The sequence below is a fragment of the Crassostrea angulata genome, chromosome 8 (genome assembly GCF_025612915.1).
Source record: "Crassostrea angulata isolate pt1a10 chromosome 8, ASM2561291v2, whole genome shotgun sequence".
Taxonomy (NCBI): domain Eukaryota; kingdom Metazoa; phylum Mollusca; class Bivalvia; order Ostreida; family Ostreidae; genus Magallana; species Magallana angulata.
In genome coordinates, this window is record NC_069118.1 from 6441961 (window position 1) to 6465580 (window position 23620).

The window sequence follows — 23620 nt, forward strand, 5'->3', positions numbered from 1 at the left end:
AGTAATCAATCCACTTCGTCTTCATCTTGTTCAGTCCCTGGGCGGGGAGTCAGACTTGTCTGGTAGATGTGACTGAAATGGCTGTGGTACCCATTGTCAATGGAACCATATCTCTTCATTGTGTTTTTACAGAGTCGGACTATGGGCTCGTGGCAGACACCGGTACACTCCAGGGGGTCTGAAACGGAGAACCATGAGACAGTCAGCAGGAAAACACATTGTAAAGATATGGAGTATATACCTGGTATTAAATGAGGCATTATAATCAATTTGAATTGATTAAGTAAACAGTTTGATATTCCAAGAAACAAAGAAATGTAAATATTTATGCATAGATGTTATCAGTTTATGGTTTATTAATGTAATTTCATTTGTTTCACATACCCTCTTCAAAAGGTTTCAGAGATTCTAATGAAGGATCATTCAATTGTTCATCTGCAAATAATAACAACATCATAAATTCTAATTGTGATCTACACACATTATGCAGTTTCACCACTAATAGTGAAAATCACCATGATCCTTACAGAAATGATCAAATGAAAGAGGTACTAAGCATTGTTAGGTCCCATTATCAATTTTTCTATGTCCTGAACCTTGCTAGGAGTCTCACTCCCCTGACATCTACTGATTAAGGATACCTTATATTTCTATTATTTATAAAAGTACCTTCTGTACAATTTTTTTCTTAAAGCACTGGTCACCTACCAAGGAAAGAATCCATGTCTGACCCAGGCTCCTCTAACTCTTCACCATGTTCCTCAGCCATTTGCAAACCTTTAACAAAAAAAAAGAGAAAAAGAAATGTTTGCAAACTCATGTGCCTCTAAATGTAAATGAATTTTAATTAATCTTTTCAAATTTGGGTTAATTATGCGTAATTTCTCCTTTACATCCAATTGTTCTATCCTCTTCTTTATCAATGCATCTACCTTCCATCCTTCATTGCTACACCCCCCCCCATCTACTCTTCTACCCTCCATCTTTTCAATTGCAATATAACCACAGGTCTATCCTTTTTTCTAAAGAATGGATTTCTGATTTAAAGTATCCAAAGACTACTAATACACTCTTTAAACAAGTAAACATGTGTATACTCTATTGACTCCAACACCAAACGCCAAACACAAGATGTGTGTTGAACAAAGCAAGCAATTCCTCAAATCTCCTATCCTTCTAACAGAAAATTTTGTGGCTCTGTTATGTTGAACATTACAATGGTTTCTACCTTGAGAGGACCTCGCAGAATTCCTTGATGCACGACTGAAGTCACTTGGAATGTTGTCAGCAAAAAGAGCATTCTCATTATCACTGTCTGAGGTGTTAAACTCCTTGCTTACAGTGTCCTGTAGAAAAAAACATAAATACATAGCATAATCATATATTACAAGTGTAATCATATATCACATAGCTAGAGATGTTTTCTTTTCTTCATCCTTTATAAATTAATGACCTTGATTCTGATCCCATGAATCAGTGCTTTACCTTGACTTAAAAACATTTGTTCCTGTTATATTCAGTGTAAACAGGCAATACATGTAGTGTAGAGAGGCAATACGTGTAGTGTAGAGAGGCAAAACATGTAATATTGAGAGGCAATACATGTAGTGTAGAGAGGCAATACGTGTAGTGTAGTGAGGCAATACCGGTACATGTAGTGCAGAGAGGCAATACGTGTAGTGTAGAGAGGCAATACATGTAATATTTAGAGGCAATACATGTGGTGTAGAGAGGCAATGCTTGTAGTGTAGAGAGGCAATACATGTAGTGTAAAGAGACAATACATGTAGTGTAGAGAGGTAATACGTTTAGTGTAGAGAGGCAATACATGTATTGTAGAGAGGCAATACATGTAGTGTAGAGAGGCAATACATGTAATATTGAGAGGCAATACATGTAGTGTAGATAGGCAATACGTGTAGTGTAGAGAGGCAATACCTGTACATGTAGTGCAGAGAGGCAATACGTGTAGTGTAGAGAGGCAATACATGTAATATTGAGAGGCAATACATGTGGTGTAGAGAGGCAATACATGTGGTGTAGAGGTGCAATGCTTGTAGTGTAGAGAGGCAATACATGTAGTGTAAAGAGACAATACGTGTGGTGTAGAGAGGCAATACATGTAGTGTAGAGAGGCAATACGTGAAGTGTAGAGAGGCAATACATGTAGTGTAGAGAGACAATACATGTATTGTAGAGAGGCAATACATGTAATATTGAGAGGCAATACATGTAGTGTAGAGAGGCAATACGTGTAGTGTAGAGAGGCAATACCTGTACATGTAGTGCAGAGAGGCAATACGTGTAGTGTAGAGAGGCAATACATGTAATATTGAGAGGCAATACATGTGGTGTAGAGAGGCAATACATGTGGTTGTAGAGGTGCAATGCTTGTAGTGTGTAGAGGCAATGCATGTAGTGTAAAGAGACAATACGTGTGGTGTAGAGAGGCAATACATGTAGTGTAGAGAGGCAATACATGTAGTGAAGAGAGGCAATACATGTAATATTGAGAGGCAATACATGTAGTGTAGAGAGACAATACGTGTGGTGTAGAGAGGCAATACGTGTAGTGTAGAGAGGCAATACATGTAATATTGAGAGGCAATACATGTAGTGTAAAGAGACAATACGTGTGGTGTAGAGAGGCAATACATGTAATATTGAGAGGCAATACATGAAGTGTAGAGAGACAATACGTGTAGTGTAGAGAGGCAATACCTGTACATGTAGTGCAGAGAGGCAATACGTGTAGTGTAGAGAGGCAAAACATGTAATATTGAGAGGCAATACACAATACATGTGGTGTAGAGAGGCAATACATGTGGTGTAGAGGGGCAATGCTTGTAGTGTAGAGAGGCAATACATGTAGTGTAAAGAGACAATACGTGTAGTGTAGAGAGGCAATACATGTAGTGTAGAGAGGCAATACATGTAGTGTAGAGAGGCAATACGTGTACTGTACAGAGGCAATACATGTAGTGTAAAGAGACAATATGTGTAGTGTAGAGAGGCAATACATTTATATATAGAAATATAAAACATGCAGAGTCAAGATAAAAAAATAAGTGTTGAGAGGCAATGTATGTATAGTCTCTGTCAGACTGAAAATAAGCCCAATCAATGCAATGATATCCAGTTTTACCTCGTTTGTCATCACTTTAGTTCTAGTCTCAATGTAGGACTCATCAGTGGAACTCAAATCATTCCAACTAGTCTCACTCTCAGAGATTTGTGTGGTTGGGCTGGTATCATACCAACTTGTTTCAATTTTTGCGGTATTCTTCTGAGCAGACTTCCTATCAAATCACAATTAAATTTAAGCATTAATTTGCTACATGATTGATACTTATGTTTAAATGCATACAGTCATAACAAATAGTATATATCCGAATGTACATGTTATGCTCAAAATTATATAATCTTACACCAATAATAATTCAGTGTAATTTGCCAACATTTCATTCCCTGTTATTAAATTACAATGTTAGAAAATAATCAGTGATCATACCTGTATAATAAAAGAATTTTATGCAAAGAACGGAATGAAAAATTGGTCGAAGGGGAGGGGAACGGAAGGCAAAAAAGTGAATTGTTGATGGGACTAGTGTATGTACCTCTTTTCTCTGGTATGAATGGCAGATCCATCACCAATTTGTACCACTCTACAGTTTTGAATGACAATGATATTTTCCCCTGAAATAATTACAAGTGAAATCTTGTTTCAAAGATTTCTCATGATAAAAATATGGCCTTATGTGCCAGATGACACAAAAAGGATAGATGAGGAAAGGTAAAATTGATAAAAATGATATGTACAATGTAAGTTGTAAGTCAATAATAGTTTACGCGGGGGTGTTAAGGAAGCACATGGAATCTAAGTTAAGAAATTAATACTGAAGACAATTATTTTCAGAAATTAGTTTGTATTACGTAAATTTATATATTGATGATGTCATGACCAAAAGTTGAATGCCGTGTGAATTTGATCGGAAAGCATCGTAAACATATTCAAAATATAACTAATCTATTAAGAACTCTAATAAAGTACTGTGGTGTGATTTATTGAGAATTGAACATAAGAATACTGGGAGAGATGTTAGTTTTATGAATGATTCTCTAAAAGGTATGTAAATTTGCTTTTATTTCTTGGCCAGGCTTTCCTCTGGCTAGAACAACACTACCTCGTATATATTGAACTTGAAATTTTATACATATCATTAGTTTGATCAATTCTTCAATTTAAAATCGTTGCTAGAATCGCATGTTGCAATTGTGTGTTGTTTTGATGCAACATACCGTTTTCCGTGCAAACTTTATAAAAGTTGGGAAGGTTTACGAGAGCCGAATGAATAACTATTTAATCAAGAAGAACATAGAGTTCTAGGAGCAGTTTTGAGTAAACTGAGATGTTTTGCCTTCACTTGGTATGTTTACTTTATTTTGAAAACCGTGGGGTAGTGTTGTTCTTTGTATCTTCATTTTATGTTAAGGAATATACGTAAGCTATTTATAGTTGTCACGTTATAATGCACCAATGTGGCAGTAATGTACTAACTGATTTTATTTCACTGACATCTATTTTAAAGGATTAAAGGATAATACTTATACTAAGTTTTTCATCTTATTCAAAATAGGTTTTTTTTCACGATTTATAACAGTCAAAATAAGACGCTCAATTGTCCATATGCTTCCTTAACACCCCCCGCGTTATAATCATAATTCATCCCGAGATATATTTTAATGTTTTTTCATCATTTTTTTACTAATCTGATCTTTTAAATTTTTTCTGACTTACCTTTTTTCCTTTGATTTTTCATAGGTTGTTTGCCCTTTAGTTCTTCCTGGGTAGTGTTGCTCGCCGCAGCCTTTGCAATATTTGGAACAGCGGGTCCTGTGTAAGATATATAATTGGTCCTCACTGTCTCCCCAGAGTCCTTCCTCACCCTGACACCAGGACTGAAATTGAGGGCTCTGTCTGGGGAATTCTGGTCCTGAAAACCAATAAAAAGTGGTATTAGACAAGACAATTTATATAATCAACTCAATGGTTTAAAAAACCTCAAGCAACTGACTGCTTCTTTAATCTAAACATAAAAAGTCAATGTTGTTAAAGCAAATCGAAATCATGATCTGATAATATACCCTAATCTACTTGATTAACTTTAATTTGACCTTTTATTCCTCTTAAAGTTGAGGACCAACTTGAAATTATACCTCAATTAATGTTGTAATGAAATGCTGATGAATGATTATTAAAGTACCTGGCTTTTTGCCGCTTTCTGAGTTGCATTTTGTACTGTATTTTTGTAAAGGGATCCATTATCAATCTCAAGTGATATATCATTTTGAGACGCAGCTGGCCTAAAACCATTACTGTCATTTATGCAGACATTTTTCCCCTCTGCCAACAAATTTACCCTTTCACCTTCAGAAGTTGTGCTTGTTTGGGGCAATGTTGTCTCTCCGTTTGTGAAAACTGCTGTATCATTCAGTTGCTTGTTTCCTTGAGTATCTGATGAAGCACTGTTAGTCAAGGAAGTGTTTCCGTCAGTTTCAGCAGCCAGAGAATCAGTGGTCAGAGTTAAATACTCTCCCATTCCCATATTTCCAACCTGTTGTTCTTGGACACCATGTCCATTTCCTACGAGAGCCAGACCATTTGGGTTTCCATGCATAATGCTTTCAATGCTGGGTTCCACTGGAGGGGGACCAAATTTTTTCTCAAAACTTTCATCAAATTCTTCCAGGAGTTGGTCCCTTCCAGTAAGTGCACTGATCATGGCCGCATTTCTCTCATCAAACTTTCTGATAGCTTCTTTGATCATTCCTGTTACTTGGTTTTTCACATATCCAACATGTTTATCTTTGCTGTAAAATTCAATTCCTTTCATCATAGTAAGGCCAGTTGGAATACGATATGTACCACTACGGGGGTCAGCAGTATGAATTGGTCTCACAGCATACTTTTTCTGCCTTTTTAAGGTTTTTTCCAGCTGTCCTTTGGTGCAAGTTTGATTTAATCTTGTCTTTCCAATCGCTTCACTGGTGAAGAATCGTAATGCTTTATCAGTACAGAAAAACTTGGAGAGAAATGGCACAATAAACATTGCTCTTTCACATATGTCATGGATATTGTCATCGTGTGTGCCTGGGAACAGCTCACTATCGTGTGTTTCATATGTCACAGTTTCGCCATTTTCTACCGTTGATAAAATTTCCGTAAACCACTTTAAAAAACCATCAAATGTGTCATAATCTTCTTTGGCACGAACAAAAACAATATGGATCAGATCCTCGGGCTCCACTGGGTATTCATCAACTGTCCTGGGATAGCTGGGGTGGCGTTCGTAGAGTTCTCGATTACTTATTCTGTTGATAAACCCTAGATATCCCTGTGATCTGGCGTCTGTACACCTACTGTCTACAGGTGCAGCATCCAATTCTGTGTCCTCCTTAGTGGTCATGGTGGTGGTTTGTTTCGAAACCGAAACTACACGTTACCGTAAATATCTCTATCCTGTGGCTGTCGTAAAAAGTTGTACATACACATATATACTGTATTTACTTGATTTAAGAACAGCCAGTAAGCATATTGTGGTATTCAATTTTGATATCATCAATCACCAGCTATAGTAAGGAACATGTATGAAAATAGACTACAAAATATTTTGGAAATCCTTGTGTGTATTTTTAGTCTACCTCCGCGCATACGGTCACATGTCAACTTGGCTTCATGTATGCTAGGCACGGGAATCCGACGTATGAATACGGGGCCCATGGGCCACATTGCTCAGAAGAGAATTTTTCGTTATAGTCGATTTTCAGCGCGCGACTGTGTAAAGTTTTTTGAAATTTGTTTATGAATCATACTACATGTGTCGTAAAACATAAGACGCTCGGACATTTCCATTTGTAAAATACTGTACAGTATTTTAAAGTTTAAAGGACCGAAATTGCATAAATACGATGACGACTTCTCTTTCATTTAGTATCGGCGATTTTCGATGCTATGTCTAAGGTTTAAAATTACGTAGTTAGAGAAATTGTTGACTTCGGAGGCAATCAATGTACTATGTAGAAATAATCAAATGTACAATATCCAATATTCTTGTAGAACCTAGGCTATTCTCTTTTGAGAAGTGGACACTTAGGCAAAGCCTACATCCATGGAAATAGGCTATGCCTGTCCACTTCTCAAAAGAGAATATGGTAAAACCCATCCAATGTACTGGGTAGGAACTATCTAATGTACTAGATAGGAACTATCCAATGTACTGGGTAGGAACTATCTAATGTACTAGATAGGAACTATCTAATGTACTGGGTAGGAACTATCCAATGTACTGGGTAGGAACTATCCAATGTACTGGGTTGGAACTATCCAATGTACTGGGTAGGAACTATCTAATGTACTGGGTAGGAACTATCTAATGTACTGGGTAGGAACTATCCAATGTACTGGGTAGGAACTATCTAATGTACTGGGTAGGAACTATCCAATGTACTGGGTAGGAACTATCTAATGTACTGGGTAGAAACTATCCAGTGTACTGGGTAGGAACTATCCAATGTACTGGGTAGGAACTATCTAATGTACTGGGTAGGAACTATCTAATGTACTGGGTAGGAACTATCCAATGTACTGGGTAGGAACTATCTAATGTACTGGGTAGAAACTATCCAGTGTACTGGGTAGGAACTATCCAGTGTACTGGGTAGGAACTATCTAATGTACTGAGTAGGAACTACCCAATTTACTGGGTAGGAACTATCCAATGTACTGGGTAGGAACTATCCAATGTACTGGGTAGGAACTATCCAATGTACTGGGTTGGAACTTTCTAATGTACTGGGTAGGAACTATCTAATGTACTGGGTAGGAGCTATCTAATGTACTGGGTAGGAACTATCCAATGTACTGGGTAGGAACTATCTAATGTACTGGGTAGGAACTATCCAATGTACTGGGTAGGAACTATCTAATGTACTGGGTTGGAACTTTCTAATGTACTGGGTAGGAACTATCCAATGTACTGGGTAGGAACTATCCAATGTACTGGGTAGGAACTACCCAATGTACTGGGTAGGAACTATCTAATGTACTGGGTAGGAACTATCTAATGTACTGGGTAGGAACTATCCAATGTACTGGGTAGGAACTATCCAATGTACTGGGTAGGAACTATCCAATGTACTGGGTAGGAACTATCTAATGTACTGGGTAGGAACCATCTAATGTACTGGGTAGGAACTATCCAATGTACTGGGTAGGAACTATCCAGTGTACTGGGTAGGAACTATCTAATCAATGTCCCAATGAGGAATAAATTGCCCTGTCATCTTTTAACAACTATTAAACTCCATCAATAATCAATTGAATAATTACGTTTTATCTATGTTTATGTATGTCACAGGATTAATTATTTTAGTTAATAAGTAATCATATTTGCGTTCATATTGTTTTCATTTCCCATTGTTCGTTTGTTTACATTCACACCGCTTCATTCATTCATAGTATGACAGTAGTACGAGAGGTCACGTGGTTACGTTTGACGGGTGGATCAGTGAATGAATGGGTGTGTTAGACTGGTTTTTCGGGTTTGAGTGAGTGAGTGCGCATGTACGTTTGCTTAATCTAACTTTGAGCACGAACTTTAATTCAGAATCACGACACCACCCAAGACAGACGGCTGAATTATTAAACTTCATAGTTTTTCAACCCGACTATATATAAGTTCATTTTCCTGTTATACTTGGTGAGTCATTTTAATCAAATATAAAGTAATTTAAATATTATTTAACTAAAGATAAATTTAATGAATGAATGTAAACAAACGAACAATGGGAAATGAAAATAATATGAACGCAAATATGATTACTTATTAACTAAAATAACTAATACTGTGACATGTATCTTATCGAATATTTTAAAAGTGTATGGCTTTTATAAGTAATTTATGAATCACTTTTATAATATGTTCATTTGTACGATGTGATTAGCAAAAGTCAAACACGTATTTTATTTAGCAATGCCGATTATCTCAACAATTTTAACAATTTTGACGTCAAAATAAACAGTACGCAATGTCGACGTCATGATGAAATAAAAGGCCATCATTCAACCTAAATTTGAAGTTTTAATTTTCAAGATAAAAATATAATTTTAACATATTCTGTTTTCCCATGTTTTCTTACATTATAAGCAATCAAAATATAATTTTGTGATTTTTTTGTCATAAGACCCCTTTTCTCATACACTGGCTCATATAACTATTAATATAACTGTTGATGTATACTCATTTCGAGATACCCTTTTAATTATAACAATATAATTCAAATATTTATTTTCGATATTGGATAAATAAATCAAAAAAAGAAAAAGAAAGGATGAGCAACATAATTAAGAGTAAGTTGCATCAATGCAACTTACTCTTAATTATGTTGCTCATTGGTCAATATGACCAGTAAAATTTGAAAGTTCAATACCATATAGAAACATCACACGAAAATGAGATGAGTAACATAATTATGAGGATATTTCAGTATTCAATGAAAATTCATAATTTTTTTTAGAACATAATTATATGTGATGCGTGTCTTTAAATGCCTCCCAAATTGCCCCGGACTTAATTGATCCTGACTGTTTCTACAAGAAGGACCATACATAATCTTTACGAGGTAAGTTTGTTAATCCCTTTGAAATAGCAAACAAGTTTTTTAATTTTCAATTTTTTCAATTAAATTTAGTTTAATCGCACAAACTATGAAATGGTACATGAGGTCAATCATTATATACAGTTCAAAAGTCAGAGGTACATACCTTATTTAAGGTCCTTACCATTAAATAGAAAATTATACAAAATTCTTATTACATGATAGAATTCTTATTACGATCAATGAAAATAAGTGCTATATACGAGAATAAGAAACATGCACATAGACTATACTAAACAAATCTACCAGTTTCGTTGATATACAATTGAACTAATGAGAAATAATTGCTTGTTAATATCAAGGAAAACGACCAATCGCCCCATAATAAAAGATGAATATTAGTTATGTGAAAATGGTCCTATGAAAAAGTTTTACACCAAAACGAGTCGAGGGGAAAGAAAAGAAGTCCATTTTAAAAATTACCAAGGACATTCAATCCAGCTTCGACCTGAGGGACAAATCGACAACTAAACCAACTACCAAGAAACTACAACTTCCAAAAACTAAGACTCCTAAGCATCCAATACCAAAACCAATATCTTCGGCTGCTTCACCTGTGTCGACATCCTCCTCACCTTCTCTATCATCTCCAAGTGTTAAACCACCATCATCTCCGGAGTTGATGTCGCCTGTTGCCTAAAAAAAAAAACGACCAAGAACAACCGACAACCTGACACCGACCAACAACAAGAAATCAAAACCAAACATAGCACCACGTCGTATCGACATATCCCCGATGTCTTCTCTATTAGGCTCGTCGTTCGCGTCTTCAGCGTCATCTCCAGACAACAGTTTTGCAGCTTCAGATGATGATAGATATGACATGCTTCCAGATACTCATAAATTTCAAACCCTTCAAGGCAACAAGTTTATGTCAGTTGACGAAGCATTCCAAACTATCATATCTACACCAATAGAATCAATGTCAACAACTACTAGTATTCCTTGGGGACCAAAGGACAACGTTTACCTGCTTCTAAAGAAAACATCCGAAACCATTCATGAGTTCCCAGACGATTGTGGAGCATGGGGTCGCGCGGGTACAACTGTCAACTCCACATTCATAAACCATGGTGGGAAATGGATTTCTCAAGAATAACATCTATTGCACAGAGAAGATGGTCAAGGGTCAACACCATTATCCTCCAATAGAGCCACAACCCACGGAAGCAGCCATATTACGATGTCATCGCTACTATGCTAAATTGAAGGCCAACGACAACTACAGAAAAAGGGTGACCATATTCACAAAGCTTTCCCTGGAGCACGAAGACAAACAGAAAATTGCGTTGGTAGAGTATCAGGGCGAACGTAATAGCGAAAGGATGCAGCATGGTAACAACAAATCGACAGAGGAGTCATACATAAGAACGGACCCTAGTATTCTACGTGATGCTGCCATGATCACCAAAGACACTCATCAAATGCCAATCAAAATTTCCCACCAGATGAGGCCTAACGACTCCATGGCTGCCCCTAACGCAAAACAAATCCGCGATAAAGGATTCTAAGAAAGAAGACATTCACAACGTTGCCGATGAGGTTTTAGCAGCAATTTCAATGTGTCAGAACGGCGATAGCAACATTCGGGAATTGTTTGTAACACCAAAAACCTCAAAGTATCATCATCTACTCAGACGAACAACTAGAAGACCTAAAGTCTAACTGTACAAGCTCCAATGGCAGCGTTCTAGGTATCGACCGTACTTTCAACCTAGGTCCCTGTTTCGTCACGACAACAACATATAAAAACCGGAAAGTTGTCAAACGTGAAACACTCCAAAATCCTATTTTCCTAGGACCAACATTGCTGCATTGGGATGGGGAGACCGAATCATACCACACATGTACTGCCACCTAAACAACAAACTTGGTTTCCTATCGGGTCTAAACGTCGGCAGCGACGAAGAAAAAGCCGTTTTGAAAGCAGTTCGCCATGCCTTTCGGGATCCGGTACAGCTTCTTTGCACAAAACACCTCAATGACAACGTTCGCCGATATCTCAAAAACAAAGAAGGTTGCGGCACCAAGGAACGGGAAAACATAGCCTCCTCCATATTTGGCCACGAAGGGATAATCAACGCAGACGATTCCTTTTCGTTCGATTCAAAAGTGGAAGATTAATCATTTAACCAGTCAGCTACAATCCAAATTCCCACAGTTCAACCAACACTTTGAAAATCGTCTTAAACCTCTCCTACAAAAACATGTCTACAACCCTCTACAAACTGGCATCATAAGAAAACAATGGACAAATAACAACGCCGAGTTCATGAACAATCGGTTAAAACATTCTTTAAACTGGAAGCCACACAAAATACTGGAACTAATCAAAAAGATTTACGAGATCAGCTCCATCCAGTTTCACGATCTGCGATGCGCCCTTCATGGCAATAGAAATTATGTTCTGGAGGAATCTATGAAACAACACAAGGTAAATGCCCAAGATACATGGATAAAGTTTAGCGTCTCAGAAAAAAAAAATAGTCTAGAAACTTGTAACACAGAAACCACCAGCCCCGGACAAGACGAAATAGTTACATCAAGTCTACATCGAACAGCTTCCAGGTAACTATGTTCAATTTGCAGATAATTACTTTACTTTAATTATTGACATAACGACAATACCGATCATACAAATAGTATATTAACATGATAATAATTTTATATTTTATCTAGATTCCTCCAACAACAAGGTGGCCCAAAAACCATGCCAACGTAGGAGACCGAAGGCCGAGCGAACCAGACACCGATAAGAGACAAACCGTAAAGTGACCATAATGCGAAAGGACTTACCACCAAATGTGACAAACCGAATAGTGACAATTCCTAAATAATTCAACCATAAAATGTGACATCAAATGTGACAAACCGAATAGTAACTTGTGAAAAATCATTATGATAATAAAAACACCAATTTATGACTTTTTTTCATAAAAGAACTTATTAATGAAATTGTTCTAGAATAAGATTGTGTGAGGTAACTGAGTCCGGGCCCTGGTAGGGCGTCGTGTTTAACACGATAGGAACAGTTTCTAAATACAATCTGATATTTCTGTTTGTACAACGATGAAACTTTACAATGTTAATATATGATTTATTAATAGTTAAGTGGTTACAAGTGCTGTAAATATTTGATGTATATAAGAAAAATGTTATTCTATTTAGGAAAATATGCATAAATAATAGTTGTCTTCTAAATATAGATGTATATAAGTTAGTTAGATGGCAAATTCTTGTTATGCATGTTAAATAATTTAGGTGCTGTAAATACAGTGCTGTTCGGTTGTTTCTTACAATAGTGCATTTAATCAAATAGTAGCTCAAACCAATCCTGTAGTGCATGTTTTGATATGATGTTTGTTTGGTTTTGGTTTTTTTTGCTGATACATGTATGTGGTTCATTTTCCATGCATCAATTTTTGAATTACTTTTTGATTTCTTAATCGATTTTTGGGCTGAAATTTTTTTTAAGGTCTTATGAAATTCTAAGTAACCATTAATTATTTGAATATACATATTTTATTTTTAAACAAAAAAAAATTTCTTTTGAAGTATTCTGCACAGAAGTTATATTTTTTACGTTTAATTTTTCAATTTGTTCTTTTGGCTTTAAATATTTTTATTTGAAAATTTCAGTTTGTTCTTTTTGGCTTTAAATATTTTTATTTCAAAATTATGGCTCTTATTAGGATGGCATCCACGTGGCAAGAGCTGGGCAACGTTATACTACTTATAACGGCTAACAATCCCATAAATAGATTCGAAAAAAAATAAATCATGTACATATATTTAAATCATGAAACTAATTGATAAGGCTACATTATCAAATTCTCTTTCCGTTTGGTCAGAAATTGTTGTTTTATGTTTTCTTTGAAATTTTTCAATTTAAAAAACTCATTATATCTAAAATAATGATTGAAATTCTTAAATAAAATCTTCAATTATGCCATTCATTTTCCATTTGGGTCATTTTATGTTCAATTTGGGTAAATCGACGCACCCTAGAAACTCACTCTCCAATGTCCTGGATAAAAAGTAATTGGATCGTTTCTACCCAGAACAATGAAAAGGTTCCACCCAGTACATTTGACAGTTTCTAACTAGATTATTGGATAGTTTCTACTCAGTACATTTGATAATTTCTACTCTGTACATTGGATAGTTTCTACTTAGTACATAAGATAGTTTCTAAGTTCCATACAGCACATCTGATAGTATCTACTTAGAATATTGCATAGTTTCTACCCAGTATATTGGATAATGGATATATTCTACTCTGTACATTGGATAATTTATATACAGTACATTAGATAGTTCCTACCCAACTTACTTGTTAGAAACTATCCAATGTACTGGGTAGAAACTAATTAACGAATCGGACACTTTGCTAGCGAAGATGATACTGGGTAGAAACTATCAAATGTACTGGATAGAAAAAATCCAACGTACCAAATAGAAACTATCAAATATGCTGGGTACAAACTCTCCGGTATTCTTGGTAGTAACTGTAAAATGTTTAAGTTTTATTTTTCTTTAAATATGTGACCAATACCATTGAAATGATTTCTTTATTTTTATATGATTCTAATTAAATATTGTTTAGAAAAATGCAAAAAGAAATTTTAGGATAAATATTTCTTTATTACATATATAGATATCATTTATTTTAATGCAATATTTTGTTATGAAATATCACCTTTTACAAAAATAGAATTGGTTTTTAACACCACTTCCAGATTAAATCTCGAAGACTGAGCCATCTATCTACATCTCCTCTCATACTATGAAAAATATAAAAATATGCACAAAAAATTTTCTTTGTATACGTACCTAGTTTAAAATGCATAATTTTTTACTAAGCTTTAACTTATTGCAACAATTGCATATATAGAGTTATGAACACATATTCCAATGAACTGAAATATGTTTGTACAGACAGATTAGTTTAGCTGTTGCTGCCTATTTTGAAACAATCTGAAACAGTGAATCTTAATATCACTTGATATTACCACAGAATGTGTGTCCCAAAATATAAAATGAAGTTACATGTAAGTTATGAATGAAAATCAAACAAACAGTAAGTATATAAACATTCAGAAAATGCAATAATTATACATATAAAACAAATCAAAGTTATTTAAGATCAATTCTATGTAAGATTCAATGATTTATTAAAGGGTCTGGCCACGCATAGTCACCAATTTTCCTTATATTTCATACATGTACACACCTAGGTGTAAAACGTAAAAAATCTTTATAAAGTGGTTGCTGGGGGTAACCGTTGCCATGGTAATCGAGGCTAAAGATGGGAAAATAGCAAAACTTACTTAATTTGAAGCCATATTAGAAGGTTTTGCCCACTAATGTAAACTATCAAACACATAAAACAACCTTTGTCCTATTTTCAAGTCTTTAATTATATAAGAAAATTTATGGAGAAACCAATACTTTTAAAATGTAACCATGGAAACCGTTACAAATTTTTGAAATCAGTTTTCTGCCGTTTTTTAATAAGCGGAAAAGGGAAACTGTTAAATTTTTACATCCATATCAATTTCCATTCAATATATATTTTATCATGAAAATTGACATCCGTTGCTATGGCAACAAGGCCAAAAATTAAGAAAAACTGAGAAATTGAAGATGATTTTATTGTGCTTTCATTCCTGAGTTTAGATTGTATTTGCAATTGTTATAGTTGGAACTTGTAAAAATATATCTAAATTTTCATTATACACCACAAAAAGCTTTGTTATGCAACAGAGAGGTGTTGTTGCTAAGGAAAATTAAGTTGCGTAAAAAATCACACAGAAATTCTTACTTTTTGAAAAGTCCATAGCAACGGCAGTTATTTTTAGAAAATTTAAGATTTTTTTCAAGTGCCATTAAAGTTGAGGACATACTGTATTTTTTCTCATCATTTGATTTTATATAATTATTCATTATAAGTGACTAATATCCATTTAAAGATGCCTAAAATGATTATAATTTTCCTTATTTTTAAGCTTGTTACCATAGCAACGGTTCTCAATTTTCATATTTAAATTTTTAATTGCACAATCATCATAGTGTTTCCCAAAAAATCCAACTGTTTATTCAAATTAGATGAAGAAAACAGATTTTAAAATTTCTGTTAAGTAACCATGGAAACGCTCTAAAAATATGCGTTTCTCCATGAATTTTTTTCTTTCTTTTGAAAAATGACAACTATTTTTAATAATATAATCTACCCTGGAAACTCCAAGTTCTGCACATTACTCACAATATGTTCTCAAATAAGCATTAAAATGTCATTTTTACAACTTTACCCTTGGTTACCATGGCAACGGGACCACATAACAACAAACAAATGTTGTTAGGCTTTTTTTCTCACCAAAGTCTATCAAATTGTCAAGTATGGAGAAAATTCGTGACTATGCGTGGCCACCGAATTTTGATTCTTACATAGAATTGATCTTAAACTCTACATTCAATAGTATTAATTGAAACAACAGAACTAACAGGGGGCACAAGAAAAATATCAGTGTACATTTATGAAGGATGAAGTTCGCAAGTATGGAACAGGAATGCATATCTCTATCACACAAACTGTGTTTGTTAATACAGATCTAATTTTTTTTTTTTTTGAAAGGGCATTTTAAATGTAAAACATAAACAAACAAAAAAAATAAAATAAGCATGAAAAAATAAAAATCCATAAACACAAAAAAATAAACATACAAAAAATAAACAATTCTTAAAAAGTTACTTTTAATAATTATTTTCATTCTCTTCTATTTATAGATATTGTAAAATAAAATGGATAATAAAAATATTATATATCATTAAACAACAATGCCTCAAATATAGAAAAGGTCAATGTTAAAGGTACACATGTATTTTCAACAAAATTTGATTAAATTTTATAACGGACGTCATCATCAAAATCTTAACACAGGTTTGACAAATGTATGCCGTAAAACTAGTATATAGCAAAGTCCTAGGGACCAGTGGATTTACTTCATTATATCCATAATTAATTATATTCATATCATGAACTCTTAATAATAACTATACAGCAAATTCACTATATGCATGTTTTCTTACACCATACTACAGTTTTTGCTAATTGAGGCTTAGAATGAAAGTACATTTTTTTTTATACCTTTAATGATCGGATCGTAAATTGGAAATTTATGTGAAAATAAATTCATCCAAACTATCATGTTAAATAGTAGTGAAAACTTTTTTAACTGTAAAGAAATTTGCTATAAAAGTGTTAAATTTCATCATTATTCATCTTTATGGAACTCAAAATCAGTTCGTTATATCCGTAAATTCGTTAAAACCTTAAAATTTTGCAAAGATAATTTAAAAATTTTTCCAGGGACTCAAAAAAACTTCGCTATATCCGATATGTCGCTATATCCATGTTCGTACTAAACAAGTTTTACTGCACATGTATAATACATTGTAGTGTACTGATTGTGCATGTATTGCCTTCCTTCCCATGGTCACAAACCACCACCAATACCACTCACATCTAGGAGAGAGCTATGGAGACACTGGACCGTGGCACAAGACAATGCTTCCTTCCATAAACACAAACTCTGGTAATTAAAACATGCATAATATAAAACTGTATTTTAAAATTCATATCAGTTTGTTCTCTTATAATGCTATGCATGAGGCAGCTCAGTTGATGTTGAATCTAGAACTGCTCTGGGAATATATCTGCGGCTAAATCAAGTAAAAAGTGATGAACAAGCAGGGAACGAACTTTTTCCATGGAGATTCCTGACTCTACAAGCAGATCGGGACGATCGCCGTTTCGTTTGTCATAGTTGTAGTAGAATTTGGGGTGTCCCCTAAGCAACATCCCAATCACTTGAGCCTCTTTTTCATTGATGATGACAATGAGTGGTGAACCAGAGGCGCCATGAGTTATGCTCTTGGAACAATGGAAGAAGAGGCGGTCTGGAGACAGAACACAAGGCTTGTAATCTTCCTTAACTTGGTCCTCTCTGTAACCTCGACTGGTAAAGAATGATATGCCCTCTTTCACTAGATTTTCTAACTCTTTCTGGTCCTTAATGATTTTGCATGATGGGTCATGCTCTAGTTTTTTACCACCAGGATGACCAATCACATGAAGATTTGTGGCTGCTGCGTTAATGGTTTTTAGGTGAAATGGATTCGGTAAGTTTGTATCTTCTATCAGCTCCAGAATGACAACATCGTGAGATGGAGAGGCAAATGCTACTTCATATGAACACTTAGCAAGAGAACTGTACTCATTGTCTCTCACAAATCCAAATTTGATTTGAACCAAGTTTGTGATGGTTTGTTTACCTATCTCCATCAATTCATCTGTAAAAAAACTAGAAATGCTATACATGTATATGTATATTGTTGTACATGTTGACAATAATTTATTGTAATATTTAAACAATAAAATGCAAATGCTTTCTTTGTTGTTTCACAGCAGAAAAACAGTTGGAGGCAATAAAAAAGCATCACTCATGCAAAAGGTTATGATAATTCTTTTGCAGTAATCACAAGCATAATGTCTTGTCAGAAAACATTTCATCATTTTGCATCATACATATGAAGTGTGAAAAAGTATATCAAATATCATGCCTTGTTGAAATAACAATTATTGTAAACTCTTTGTCTTGCTCACAACATAACATTATATTTATTGAATTTCAAATTTGGTTCATGATTAGAAATACCTTAGTTAAGCATTGCATACATTAACAAGATGCCCAGGGGCCACATTGCTCATCTGAACTGCTGGTAGGATCCATATTTGTTAAAACTATGTATATACATGCAAGTGAATGAACTTGACCAAAGTCGAATATACACTACCTGAGAATGCATCCAATGGCATACAAATAATATGAATAATATTATAATATTACCTTTGTTGTTCTTGAGAATATTTTAAAATATTTTCCCAATATTTTGTCATGTGACTAAACCAACAGGCACCTCACATTATATATTTTTCTCATATTAAATAAAAACATAAACCCCCTACCTAACAATAACACAATGTATACAATACTGCCCATATTCAAAATGGTCATAATCAAAATCAACACCTTTTTACTATGCATATCAGTACATGTACTACAGTATTTGGACGGGAATATCAGAATTATTACATAATAACTTCTGTCCTCATATTAGTCCATTATCTGAAGAAGTAGATGCAGATTAAAGGGATACCTTTATTAATGACAGATGTAATGAGAGGATAGCAAAATAATTTTTGACATTGAGTTTCAAACAAAAGTTCAAACTGATATGACTGCTCTGGAAAAATCCAATATGGCAGCATCTCTCTATCGACAAAGAGGGGAAATGTGATCAAAATTACCGGTAAACAGGGGCAAAATATTCCCTATAGAAAGTAGCCAAATTCATAACTGCTTTTGTTCTGAAGTTCAAAAATTTAGCAGGAAAACGAAAGTTTGGTTTTCATTATTATCAATTATATACTAGCTTACTCCTTTTGATGGGGTCCACAAATGGCAAGAGTTTGGACAATTTCCATGCTCCATCAACTGGTTTTTTGTCCTTTGTCCATTCCATCTGTCCTTGTACTTCCTCTGTCAATCTCCTGTATACTTCTTCCCAAAACAGAACTACAATGCAATTATATACAAAAGATTACTATTCATCATTGTCGTTATCTAAACAACAAAATGCCTTCTTTGGTGGTTCATAAAGGCAGTGGGCCTTGTAGAAATACATATAACCAGCATCAGCAAATACCATTATATAAATTTTGTTTACACAAATTTAAACCAAAAAAATTAATTTAAGGCAAAGTTTAATATGCTAGGTTTGACAATTTGAATATCTTTTAAATAAAATGATAATCTGCAAAAAAAAAAAAATTAATAAAGTAATTATGTTGATTAAAATACATGTACATGTATTAACATCTACTGAATAATTTCTCATGTATTAATAACAAAGCTGAATCATGGTATAAACAGTTTGAATTAATTTGCCTGCACATGAATATAATTATGCATTCACTTACTTAAAACATCCTCCATTACATGGAAGGCTGTCATGAAGTACTTGCTGCCCACTCGGAATCCCGTACCATGGCTCTCCTTGCCATGAAGGGTTACCTTGATACAGCCAATCCGCTCCGAGTGTTCTCCTTTATATATTATCTGCCCTTCTAGGTACAGGAAGCTGTTACCGTCAGTTTTCCTAAGTGGCTCACCATGCTGAAAATTTGCTTTAAAAGAAATAAAATAAAAGGCTCATCATTAAGCAAATGACTGGGTTATGGTTCTTCTAAACAAGTTTGCTTGTGTATACATTTAATGAGATTTGCCATACCTGGCTGCTGAACTGCTTTCTCTTCACAAGGTCTTAATGCCACAAAGTGTGCTCCTATTCCATTCAACCTCAAGTGTCCAATATAAATGACCGGATTCCTAGTGGTTTTGTGAGTGTGATTGAACTTGACTTCATCGAGTCGGGATCCCATTACTGATAACACTGTGACAGGAACATCATACATCTGGGAGAGGCCCAGGATCTCCAAATTCCCTCCCCACTCACCCTCATGGACCTTCTTCAGAAATCTCTGCCATCTAAGCTCCTTTCGATTTTCCACATTTTCAACCCTTTCAATGGCCATGTCCTCTGGCTCAATGATACCGTGATCTTGATCAAGTGGCAGGCACAAAAAATCCTTGTATGACACCCCATCTGGAGTGTTCGGATTGGATTCTAGATATTCTACAAGCTGCCTTCTGAGTTTTTTAGGACCGTCTGGAAGCCCATGGATATGATTGTTCCGAATGAAAGAGTGATATAGACAGTCTCCGTCACCAGGTACATCCTCCACTCTGAGGTCAATATATTTTGATTTCATCAGTAATGCATCCAACTTTTTCAACTCATCATTAAGATTGCCTGCTTTCTGAAGAATAAAAGAGGCTTAAATGTATGTGCTAAACTAATGAGTAGAAATTCTGAATGCATATTTAATGTACAATATTGAATAAACAAAGACTTAAAACTGAAACATGGACACCTAAAAATTCTGAAATCTTGTGGATTTTGCTCGTTTCAGATGCAAAAAAAATAATACCTACATCTGGGGATAAGCAAAATTATATATGATTTTTACATGAAACAAATCAGGTTTGGAAGCATGGGATTATCCCTGATGCATTGAAATGTCATGTAATTATTATAATCTAATACTGTGCTTATGGGTATTTACCTGGCCTATTGCCATTTCACAGGTTGTGATGTTGTGTTGCCTGCTGGGTCCACTATCAACCTCCAGTGATGTATCATGTTCAGTGGTTACTGGGTTTAGATCAACATTTTTCATGGCTGACAACATATTTTCCATTTCATTTTCTGAGGTTGTGGGTACATTTACCATCACTCTTTTTCTCTCTTCATACTTTTTGATGGCTTCTTTGACTACTCTAATTACTTGGTCTTTAACATATCGGGCATGCTTATCTTTGCTGTAATATTCCACCCCTTTCATCATAGTAAGGCCAGTTGGGGTACGATATGTACCACTACGGGGGTCTGCAGTGTGGATAGGTCTCACAGCGTACTTCTTCTGCTGTTTTATTTTTTTTCCCAGCGCTCCTTTGGGACAAGTTTGATCTAACCTTGTCTTTCCAATTGCTTCACTGGTGAAGAATTTTAGCACTTCATCAGTACAGAAGGATTTCGTGAGAAATGGCAAGATAAACATCGCTCTTTCAGAAATGTCATGGACATTGTCATCATATGGACATGGGAAATGCTCGCTATCCTGAGTTGCTATCTTGACAGATTGGCTATTTTCTACAGTTTTTAAAATTTCATTAAACCAACCTAAAAAATCCATGAAAGTGTCGTAATCAACCTTGGCATAAACAAAAACAATATGGAACAGATCATCAGGCTCCACTTGTTCTTCGTCCACTGTCCTGGGATAGCTGGGTTGACGTTCGAAAATTTCTCGATTACTTATTCTGTTGATATACCCATGAAGTCCTGGTGTTCTGGCATCTACACAACAACTATATACAGGTGTAGCATCAAATTCTGTATCCCCCATTGTGGACATGGCAGTGGAAGAACACTGACGAAAATACACTTCCGACACCAAAACAGCTACTGTATTACAATATATACAGTATAGAGACTGTGGCTGAGGGGAGTGAATAATTGGTTAAGTGCCCTGAGAGGACTGTTTTTGGCTGAGGTAAAAAGTTCTACATATGATACACATAGGTAATGTATGTCCTTGATTTAAGTAGAATGTGGTGTTAAATACATGTATGAAAAAATAGTTTACAAACTCAACTTGAAAGTTTGTATTTTCAGTTTACTTCCGTGCAAGCGGTCACATGTCAACTTGGCGTCAGGTAAACTCGGCACGGGAAAGCTACACATGACACTAGGCCCATCGGCAACATCGTTCACCAGTTCCAAAATATCCAACTTTTTGGCCTAACTCAGCGGACCAAAGAGGCTTTAAAATTACAATATGTACATGGATATTGAATTTATAAATGTGTATTAAGCATTTTTTTGCACGCTTCGCCATTACAGAGACATAAATAACAGAGATTGGCAACCGATCGAAATCTCGCGAAATCCCGCGGTCCCTTTTGTAAAGTATTCCAAGTTTAAATCAGTATATGTCTCTAATAAACAGGTATATCGAAATATAAACAGCTAAAACCTATTACCAAAACATTCATAATATTATATTTTCATGACGGTTTATGTCACATAAAAAATATTTAAAGAGGAGTTTTAGGAGGCAGTTGGTTACCCGTCGTCCGAGATTTCGCCGATGGATTATAGCTGGCCAATATACTTTCTATATATTAATCTTATTTTTCAATTTTTTGTTTCAAAAATGCCCAAAACCTATGCACACTTTTCGTTAAAACAATATACTTTTGGTTTAAGATCATTATCTCAGTTTACTAAAATGTAGTTTTCAAAGTAAGGTTAGTCCCGTACCATTTTTCAACAACAAAACAGGCTAATGGCGGAGTTGCCAATCTCTGTTATTTATGTCTCTGGCCATTAGAAACAAATATTCCGGTATTCTATAGTCTGTCCCAAAATATTTATGCTGAACATTTGGGTGATTTTAATTACATGTGAAAGTATGGAAGGGAATTACCGCCAAAAGTCTATGTATCTTGCTTTAATTCTTATTATGCTTACTTCTTTAATTATTCTTAATTTAGTATAACATTACACTTGTATTTTACTCCACTGTTTTCATATTCATGTTTATCCAATTTCACTTTGGTTCTTTTTTATTCTTTATGGTTTGCTTAATTCTATCAGGGACGTATATACTAGTATATGTTGCAATACTTTCTTATAATTATTATTCGTGTATATTTTTACTTTTTTCTCCGTTACAAACGTGAATTCAATCACGCTAACCATAAATTCTTTCAATAGACGAGTACAATTTGAACGAATTTAATTAAGGAATAAAGAATCATTCTTTGGGTATTATGAGGTGATAATTTTGGTCGGGGTGTGATCAAATCCAAAAAAGACCGAAGGGATTTATAATATTAGATTTGATCACGCTCCGACCGAAATTATTACCTCATAATATCCAAAGAATGATTCCTTATTACTTATATTTATATAAATTTCAGCAGTAGCACGATTAAAATTAGAATATCAAGCATGCAAAACCCCGCTTGAGCTCCAACAATACATCATTTGAATTTATTGGACTGTATAGTACAAAATCGATTCGTAGTGTTATTGGACTTTATGGTACAAAATCGATTCGTAGTGTTATCACAGGCAAAGACACGTAAAAATGTAAATATTAGAGAGGTTAAGCATTTGAACGTGTACGTGTACGAGTACGTGTAATTAGGGG

At 34.8% G+C, this 23620-nt stretch overlaps 2 protein-coding genes and 1 long non-coding RNA gene across 4 annotated transcripts; 1 reads left to right on the forward strand and 2 right to left on the reverse strand.

Moving 5' to 3' along the window:
* On the reverse strand, positions 1 to 6683 carry LOC128159092 (uncharacterized). Its single transcript, XM_052822144.1, has 8 exons — positions 5265 to 6683; positions 4799 to 4994; positions 3618 to 3696; positions 3146 to 3299; positions 1229 to 1346; positions 709 to 777; positions 385 to 435; positions 1 to 178 (listed from the first exon to the last, which is right to left on the reverse strand). The coding sequence occupies exons 1-8, from the start codon at positions 6465 to 6467 to the stop codon at positions 6 to 8; spliced, it is 2043 nt and encodes a 680-aa protein (XP_052678104.1). The 5' UTR covers positions 6468 to 6683; the 3' UTR covers positions 1 to 5.
* A 7622-nt stretch (positions 6684 to 14305) lies between these two features.
* LOC128159090 (uncharacterized) lies at positions 14306 to 22082 on the reverse strand. The gene is made up of 5 exons (XM_052822140.1): positions 20966 to 22082; positions 20071 to 20659; positions 19760 to 19966; positions 19218 to 19355; positions 14306 to 18069 (listed from the first exon to the last, which is right to left on the reverse strand). The coding sequence occupies exons 1-5, from the start codon at positions 21815 to 21817 to the stop codon at positions 17411 to 17413; spliced, it is 2445 nt and encodes an 814-aa protein (XP_052678100.1). The 5' UTR covers positions 21818 to 22082; the 3' UTR covers positions 14306 to 17410.
* LOC128159097 (uncharacterized) lies at positions 21813 to 23105 on the forward strand. Of its 2 annotated transcripts, none has more exons than XR_008240096.1 (2): positions 21813 to 21955; positions 22078 to 23105. It is a non-coding gene; the product is annotated as an uncharacterized LOC128159097 (long non-coding RNA). The 2 variants fall into 2 exon arrangements; XR_008240095.1 differs by having other exon boundaries at positions 21841 to 21984.
* The last annotated feature ends 515 nt before the right edge of the window (positions 23106 to 23620 follow it).